We start from the raw sequence: 9,808 nt of genomic DNA, 5'->3' as shown, positions 1-9,808 counted from the left end.
TGATTGCACTCCTAATGCAACGCCCCTTTTAAAGAGTGACAAATTTAGTTTAAGTTAATGTCCAAAGAATGATTTGGAAAATGAACAAATGGTTAGCATTCCCTATGCGTCTGCTGTAGGCAGTTTAATGCATGCTTTGGTTTGTACACGACCTGACATTGCATTTGCAGTTGGGATGCTTGGAAGATACTAAAGTAATCTAGGAATGGAACATTGGAAGGCTGCAAAGAAAATCATGAGGCACTTAAAGGGAACCAAGGACTACATGCTTACTTACAAGCATGTTGATTGTCTTGAGGTGGTTGGATATTCAGACTCGGATTTTGCGGGTTGTCAAGATTCCAGAAAATCCACTTTAGGATATGTCTATCTGCTAGTAGGCGATGCCGTTTCATGGAAGAGCGCCAAAGTGACGATAATTGCATCATCAACAATGGAAGCAGAGTTTATTGCCTGCTTTGAAGCAACCTCACAGGCTATTTGGTTAAGAAATTTTATCACAGGGCTTCGAATTGTGGATTCAATTTCTAGGCCATTAAAGGTTTACTGTGATAATTCGGCTGCGGTTTTCTTCCCTAACAACAACAAAAGTGGTGGCCACAACAAGCATATTGACATAAAGTATCTTGCTATTCGAGACCGTGTTAAGAACCAAGAAGTCAGTATTGAGCATATTAGCAACGATATGATGATTGCAGATCCCATGACCAAAGGTCTTTCTATAAAGGTGTTTTCAAAACACATTGAAGGCATAAGACTAATTGGTTAGCTCAATAATTTTTCTAGTTGTTGTTTTATTTTGTTTTATCTTGACATTTTGATTATTATTAGTGAAAAACATCATTTTGTGCACCTAAAGTATTTGTGATACTATGCAGTCTATTGGGATTATTGATCCATAGGGATCATTGGACCTAGAATAACTTATTAGAAGTTATTCATAAAGAATGACACCACATAAAGTTGAGAGTGTGATACAATGCAATACATGGAAGGAAATACTTAATTGATAGAGTATAACCGCCATGATTCGTGTATTATACCTCTAAGGTTTGGGTATTTTTATTTAATGGCCATCATCAGTTTGTTAGTTACCCGACAGTCAACAACGTGTGTCATATGTGCCAAGTGGGAGAATGTTAGAATATCCATAAAGTGGCCCATATGCCACATGTTTGTTTTATTTATTTATTTATTTATTTATTTATATTTAATTGGTTTAATAAGTAATGGGTAACTGATGTCTGTTCACTATCTCATATGGTGGTTTCATGGGACTTTACAATTTTCCTGATGGGGGGAAGTTATAAGGAGTTACACTCGGATATAGGTCCAAGCCTATCCATATATATGTCTATGATAGTCATCAAATACAGACGTTGTTTTGTGAATATAATAGGTTTGAAACTCTGTCCCTTTCACTTTTCTCATATGGTTCTATAAAAGTGCTTTGTGAGTAGGCTTTTTACACATTCAAGGTTTGATCATTCAAGGATAAAGATTCAAAGACTTGAACATCATGGCAGGAGGTATTCTTCTTTCTGAATTAAAATTATTTTAATTCTCACAATGGCATTACAAAAGGAGAAATAGCAATGTACAACAAAAATCGTTGCTATTGTAGAAACATGAATTGATGGAAGTTACACAAGAATGTGGTGTAGAAGTTAGTGGAGGTTACACTTGATCCTCTCTCTCTCTCTCTCTCTCTCTCTCTCTCTCTCTCTCTCTCTCTCTCTCTCTCTCATCACATGCATAGAAGAAGAAAATTGCCCAGGGCAATTGTTGAACGTAAACAATGAGTTTGCCCTATAAAAGGGTTTGGTCTATAAATGGGTCAAAGAAATATGTAAACGGTGGGTTTGGCCTATAAAAGGGTCTGCCTTATAAAGGGTCAAGAAAATACTAGCAGAAGTGGGTTAAAAAATCAAACTCGTGAGAGTTTTTTATTTAGGACTAGTCTATCTTAATTTTGGAATAGATTATCTTATTTTAGGAGTAAATTAACAGTTAGTTGTAACCCTTTTAATACACGTCGATTGTGTAACAAAGATTGTGCTTGTTGTTTGAATTAATACAATTGAGTGACAAGTTTCAATTTTATTACTAATTTCAATGTGTTTATGCTTTGTTTCTTCACATTACAATGTCAAGGCATAAGACACCAACCACAGTTGCTTGATCTGTTTGTTGTTTGTAAAATTTTGATTTCTCTGTTGAATCTCCTCTGTCGATTTGATCCAAACCAAATTTTTACTAACAGTAACCCAAACTTAAACTCAAATATAATATTTTTTTGTTATGTCAAGTGACATCCAACGTGATGTTTTTTTGTTTAGTTTTAGATAAAAATTAGTTTTAAGAGAATTCTTTTATAAAATAAAAATAAAAAGCTTGAAATGCAAAAGTTAAAAACAAAAAAAAATACAAACAAAACAAAACAACTTTAAGGATAAAAAAGGGAAAATAGTAAGCATAAACATAAACAGCGTAAAATAAATAATTTTAGGAGACTTACGTGTAAGTCTTAATAAGTAGATTTATTGTCTAATAGGTCATGTAAAAATAAATTACGTTTTTCATCAAGCACTATTAAAAAATATTACTAATTGTTAGTTTTCAACGATAGTGTAAAAATTTTTTTACAAAAATTTTCACTAATTATAAATTTTAGCGACAGTTTAAAAAATTATCACAAAAAAAATCTTAATTTTTAATTTTCAGCGACGGTTTGAAAAATTCGTCACATAAAAATGTTACGAATTGTAAGTTTTAGCGACCATTTATAAAAATTATGACATAAAAATCGCTAATTGTTAATTTTTAATGATAGATATAAAAAATTATTTTTAACAATAGTCTTATAACTTATTTTTAATAAAACTTGATAAGTATTAAATTCAATCACATATTAATAATTTATCACAATTTTTACTCATTTAACTTCTAATAAACGGCATCGAACGGGTCCAAAATCAAATTAGCGGTCCTAATACGTTACCTTGAAGTCAGAAGTCAATACAAATAAAAGTCGTCATTCTCTCAGTCAACTACGACTAAAATGGTAGGTACTGCCTTGCTGATGTTCGCCTTGTTTTTTGGGGTTATTTCATGAATTGTTGATGCGTTGGTTTTAAATTTTTAAAATGATTAATAATTTTTTATAAATTATTTCATGAATTTATAATATTATGTTTTAAAATTTTTTAAATAATCATCTTGACCATGGGGTAGATTGATAATTTCATTACAAATTATTCTATGAATTGTTAATATCATGTCTTAAAATTTTTTAAATGACCATTTTGATCTTTTTCTTATTATTTCTTCTTTATATTATTATGGGTACATTTTACAAATTTGAGATAATTATATTTTATCCCCTGTGATTTAACGCATTTTCATATTACATTCTTAACGTTGATAAATATACTCATAAACCCCCTATGGTTTTGACTGAAGTGCAAAAGTGACGGGGCGTGACGGAATTATTGAAAAGACTAGAATACCCTTGTTTTTTTTCTTCAATTTTCTTATAAATGCCATTTTACTTCCATTTTTCTCACAATTGAACTCTCTCTCTCTCTCCCCCCGCCCCAAGAGGGTTGGATGCATTTCATAGCTATATAATATATATACACAGAGAGAGAGAGATATATATGAAATGCCTTCTCTCTCTATGTGTGTATATATATTATATAGATATGAAATGCATCCAACCCTCTTGGGGGGAGAGAGAGAGAGAGAGAGAGAGAGAGAGAGAAGGCAGGGCTTCTCTTCATCTCCGAAACCACAACCATCCTAACACCATCGTCTCTCACACCACTACCACCATCCCAACACCATCGTCATTCTCCCCCAACACCATCATTGTTGTCTCAACAACCGCTTTTCTCTGTCTCTTTCTGCATCTCCGACACCACCACCACCGTCTTTCCCTTCACCACCGTCGATCTCTGATCTCGGATCTGTTGTTGTTAAATATCTTCTGCGAAGTCATCGCCGGCAATGGAGCAACTCCGACGGGTTAAGAGCTTTGCCATGGACTAGCTGAAAAGGAGTGAGCTGAAGTGTTCTTATTGGACTGGATGTCTATGATTCTGTTACCGAAGGAAGTTGCTGGCGGATACGATGATTTTGTGCGGTGGTTGGAGGCGGCAGAGATTGTAACGCCCCAAAATAAATACAATAATCGATCTGTAGACACCCCATTTTTGACCGTCCTCAAGATTTAGACGCCACCGTTTGAACACTCGGTGATCATCCATGTTTGTGTTTGTCTTGAGTTCCTGGAGGTCTTGGCCACGCGCCATGCCTCAGGACCTCTCGACTCGACTATTTTGTGTTTGGTTTTGCACCAAACGCTTGTGTTTTTGCTTTGGAGGGCAGGGAATGGCTTGTTGGCCATCCCCACACCTCACCGGCCATGGCTTGAGGCCACCGGCCACTGTTTTGTTGCCATCGGCCAAATGTTTGGCCGGTCGACACTAATGATGGTCGGCCAACCATTGTTTTGGCCAATTTGGCATCTTTGGCTGGCCGACCACTGTGTATCTGCTTTGGGTAGATATTTTGTGGCAACTGTGATAGCTGGCACCCACTTTGCCCCCCTCCATAAACATGTATGGAGGGATTTCACTCTTGCTTAGCTTGTTTTGTAAGCTTTGCAAGAGTGATCCTCTATAAAGGGAGGCCTTCTCCTCCCTTCTCAAGGGTTAGAAGGTTGAGTTCCAGAGGTCTGGATTAGGGTTAGAGTTTGTGTATCACCTATCTCTATATATCTCTCTCTTTTTGCCTTTGTGTGTGTATAAGTGTGTTTGTGTCTTACTTTTGTGCATAAACACCTAGTGCTACACCTTACCTTGGTTTTTGAGGTGCCAAAGGTTTGTTTTCAAAGTTTTGAGCTGGTTTCGAGCTAAGGAAGGCTGCTGGAGCTCCATCCTTGAAGGGGTCTACAAGGGTAAGATTCTTGCTCTTTATTCTCCATTTTTGCATAGTCTTTAACCTACCTTGCATCTGTTTTTAGACTTTGTGTATAACTAATAAAAGTCTTGTTTTTTAGTTCTCTAAATAGTTGTTTAAGGTCACTTTGTTGTTTGGGGTTGTTTGACCCCTCTTAGGCCTTGTTTGGTCCCCATTTTGTGCATTTTTGGTGAGCTCCGGGACCACCTTGTTTGGGCCTCCTCACCACTGAAATTCAGAGGGATTTTAGTGGTGGGGATGGTGCTTTAAGGTCCTAAGAAGGAGAGGGCCATCCCCTCTCCTTCTTGCCTTCAATGTTGGCCATTTTAGCCTCATGTGTGAGCATCTTGTTTAAGTGCATGTTGGCCATGTCTTAAGTGTTATTTGTGCTTATTTTACCATGACATAGCGCTGTTTTTAATTGGTTTAGACACACCATGCATGCTTACCATACTTGTCTTGTAATGCCATGAATTGCCTTAACATGTGCCTAGCATTTAGACCACTATGCTTACTTGTTTTGGCCTAGCTTTGTGAAGCTTTTATGCATGTTTTAATGTGGCCAAGGTCTGTTTTTGGTTGCTCGGGTCATCCATGCTTTGCTTTGTATAACTACCATGCAATCCCCCTTGTGAGCCTTGAGTGTTGACCCCTCTAGCATGCTTTACTTGCTTGTTTCAGTGGTTTGGCACCACTTATAGCATCATTTCACTCCTTGTGGTATGCTTGTATGCTTGCATTTGATGCCCCTTTAATGCTTAAAAGGCTCGTGTCTTATGCTCCATGTTTGGACCTTTATGTATGCTTCCATATTTAGACCATTTAGATGCCATCTAGGTGCGTCTTTGGTCTTGTTTAGACCTACATTGGACCTGTTTTAGGTCCTCCTAGCCCTTTGGGGCTTGCCTTATATAGCTTTGGTTTAAGCCCCCTAGAGTCTTGGACATTGTTGCATGCTTGGCTTGTCTTGTTTACTTGGTTTGGCACCTTTACAACATAATTTTCAGAGCTTAGTATGCATGCCATATGTCCATGTTTGTCCCTTTTAAGTGTGCTTAAAAGTTGCTCTTTGATGCTTAAGTTTTGAACCATGTGTGCATGCATGTTTGTGTGTATTTTGGCCTTCATTTCCTTAGCATTCGGCCACTGTTTTGGGCTTATTTGAGAGCTGCCCAAACTAGTCTAAGACCCTCATTCGCGTGTTGTTGCATGCTAGCCTTGCATGTTGTTACATACTTGGCCTATCGCATGTGTTGCATGTTTGAATCACATTGCATTTGGCATGCATTTCCTCTTGTTTTGATTGCTTAACATGTTATATGTCTTCCATATTTGCATGTTCACATTGCATCTTTGCATGCTTGTTAACTTGCATATTTGTTACATATTTGCATCTTAGCATGCTTGTTTGCATCCTCACGTTGCATGTTCAGCTTGCATGCATAGGTTGCATTTCACTAAGCATGCATGCCTTGCCTCTTGAATTGATTATGATAGAGGTTGGGCCTCCATTGTTTGTTTATGCGCATTTCATTCCACACCAAAATGCACAACTTGATCTCTTGGGCCATCACACATTGAAATGCGCGATTGGTGGTCCGAGAATCGAGTACCATACCCCTTTGAGTCATAAACATGATAAGGGGTGTGGGGGTACAAACATTGCTTTGAAATGCATTGCCATGCCTTGTTTTGCCCTCTGCTGTTGTCAAAACAGGTTCCTGCAATAAGATATGGCCGGTCGGCCATCTCCAGTGCCGGCCGGCTATCCATTTCTGGCCGATGACTTTATAGATGGTCGATGACCACTTACCTTTGGCCGGTGACCATTCCTCATGGTCGGTGGCATTTCCCAGTGTTCAGAGGGTGTACCTTGGGACTTGTGCAGTCTTCAGAGGAGGAAAACAGTGAAAATAGAGGCAACTTGTGCATGGCGGTGGGTTTCCGAGCAGAGTCGAGCATACGTGCATTGGGCCCTCTTCCCGAAGCGGTTTTATCGCTTTATTAGCTTAGTTAATTTGCTTAACTAGTTAATTGGTCTGTAATTAATTAATCAGCTTGTAGGTTAATTAATTTGTATTATTCTTTCGGACCCTCCGAGCGAGGGCAATTGTGTAATAAGCGTACGTGAGTGTGTGTATGTCTTCCAACCCCACGCCTTTCTCCCTTTTATTTACCAGCTTTTGATGGTTAGTATTAGGGCATATTCAATTTAGCAAACCTTATGCTATGCATGCGTGCATCATTCATTAGTATTGCATGCACTGGGCTCGGCGCATCATGCTAACTGCATAGTATTTCAAATCTAACTTGAATATATGCTATCTGTCGCATTTCACATGCCATTAATAGATTAGTTGAGCCTATTCTAGTGACATTTTGTACGCGATGCATTAGCCACTATAATATGAACTAGGATCATGCATGATTACTAACTAGTTTCTTGTTTTGGCTTGGAGTACACTGTGAGTGTTTTTATGCTTTAGCATCTCGCATGAGTGTGAATTTTAAACATGGCAGCATGCGTACCATGTGGCTATATGCTTATGTGATATAAACTGCCTGAATGCCTGTGGGTGAAGGTTGGATTGTTTGAGTTGGAACAACTCATTGAAATCCGTGTTTTAGCCTATTTGCAAGTAGCAAATTTCATTTTTTTTCCAACCAAACGGATATGCGATGCGTTGTTCCAAATTAGGCGATCTAGTCTATACTTTTGTGTTGTGCACATCATATAGTAAGATTAGGCTAATAACCGGATTAAGAACACATAGCGTTTTCAAAACTAGATATCATGGTTAGTAGAGGCCGATCTTCGGATCGGGCGAGCAGGGGTGCTCATAGCTGACCTTCCCCAATCGTACCCAAGTTCCCGAGCCGGGGCAACTTTGGTGATGACGGACACGTGGCCTTAGGCAACGAGTCAGGGTTTCCTAAATTCCCCCAAAATAAAATATTTAGGTGGCGACTCTGTATTTGGTAAAGCAGTCCATGTTTGGCATTTCTTTCTAAAAAATCTGTTTTCCAAAACGATTTGTCGGATTTGGACTCTTTGGTGATTTATCAATCTCACATTGCACATTGTGAGATCAAATTAAGAACTGACACACAAATTGAGTCCGAACTGTAGCATGGGGCCCAAGGGCGCGTCTACAGTTTCTGGCGACTCTACTGGGGAGTTAGAGAGCTTGACTCGAACTCATGATATCCTGTTTTGATTATACTTATGTGTTTCTTTGCATTGCATGTGCATTGGTGCGCCTAAGTCATAGTGTTTGCCGTCTGCTATTCCTGAACGGTTTGCCGGAGGCTCGCTTCTAGAAGCGTGCCATAAGGCTGACCAGTTACGGGCTCTGCCACGATGGGAACACAAACCCCGGTTTTCACCGGGGCACCCTTCTTGACCATTCGAGCTAGTGCATATTCGGAATCCATAGTGACCATTCCAGGCTAGGACAGGTTGTTTACCCGATTATAGGTTGTTTGAAACCGCTGCATGCATAGTGAAACCTAGCTCCTGACAAAATAGGACAGGGAAACCCTACCCCAACATAGGGATGTTTTGACTCTCATTTACTTGCTATGTGCTTTTAGAGTGTATCTCTATAGGGAATGCATATACCAGTTTGCAAGTCTGAATATCAGGCCTGAGGGCATCAGTATCGGAATTAGAGAATCAGTTATATCTGCGGGTATCAGATTCAGTTTTTGGGACAGTGATTTTTGGGAAACAGTGATCAGTAATAGAGTACAGTTATTCAGCTACGCTTATGTCTATTCTGATTGGGCCGAACTGCTGCGTGTTTTCTCTTTCAGTTCAAAGATTCAGTACAGAATAGCTAATATTCTCCTTCACTGAGGCAAGGCAGATATCTCATCCGTCAGTCACTGTTCAGCTCAGCGGACTTATGATGACCCAAAGTTCAGAAGAAATTGTGGTTATGGCAGCCGCATTAGACCAAGGAATCATCTTGCAGGATGAGACCAATGTCGATGTACCGTATCTGCCCAGGTCGCCTGTTGCGCACCCGATCTGGACACCCTAATTATATCAAGCTCGTGAGCCCACCACGTTTGAGTTGATGGGAATGATTGGTGGCCTTCAAAGGTCTGTGGCTGATCTCGCTTACGGAATGTCGGCTTCACCACCAACCACATCGTATGCTGGGAATTTTGTATCGCAAGAGCCCCCGCTACTCGGGCGAATTGTGATCGAGCTCAGCCAACCTGAGGTTGTCTCCAGCTATGGCAATGACATGTCAACAACAACCGGGTTCCGCTCTGATATAGCAACCCAAACCCTCGATCAGGCTGAGGCTAGAGGTAAGAATAAAGTGGGAACAGATGCTGATCCCGTTGAACAACTGCTGTGGGCAGTCGAGGCTTTGAAAGCCGGGGGGATGAATAAGCAGCAGGTATTCGCAGTTGTGGCCAACACTGTGGATGATGCTTTCCCTACTCCAACCGAGGAGAGTTCCTACCAAGCAAAAAATCGGGATAGGCCCTGTCATGCCATAACAGTTCCTTCCACTCATAACCCTGCACCTGGAAGAGATCAGAAAGCAAAGGCAGTGCCTGCCGACCCTTTCGCTAGTGCATCTAGCAAGAATCCACAAATTTCGAAGTATCTACCCCGAGGGCGCAGACTCTTTCACGCTCTCTACATGCCTCTGTCTAAGGCACTTCAAATCCGGGCTGAAAAAGGGCATCTTAAACCCCTTGAGCCTAGGCCTCTCCCTAGTCATCTTCCAGCAGGCCATGATGCTACTCAGTACTGCACGTACCATCAACAAACCGGTCACCCCACTGACAATTGCTTCCGCCTTTGCCACAAAGTACAGGACTT

At 40.0% G+C, this 9,808-nt stretch overlaps 1 protein-coding gene across 1 annotated transcript; it reads left to right on the top strand.

Annotated features, from left to right (window-relative positions):
- Window positions 1-205: 205 nt before the first annotated feature.
- LOC145796231 (secreted RxLR effector protein 161-like) lies at window positions 206-902 on the top strand. Its single transcript, XM_082881282.1, has 2 exons — window positions 206-727; window positions 879-902. The coding sequence occupies exons 1-2, from the start codon at window positions 206-208 to the stop codon at window positions 900-902; spliced, it is 546 nt and encodes a 181-aa protein (XP_082737408.1).
- The last annotated feature ends 8,906 nt before the right edge of the window (window positions 903-9,808 follow it).

This window comes from Camellia sinensis, chromosome 7, assembly GCF_055761805.1.
Source record: "Camellia sinensis isolate YWXY chromosome 7, ASM5576180v1, whole genome shotgun sequence".
Classification (NCBI taxonomy): Eukaryota; Viridiplantae; Streptophyta; class Magnoliopsida; order Ericales; family Theaceae; genus Camellia; species Camellia sinensis.
This window is presented reverse-complemented; position numbering and strand designations above follow the sequence as displayed.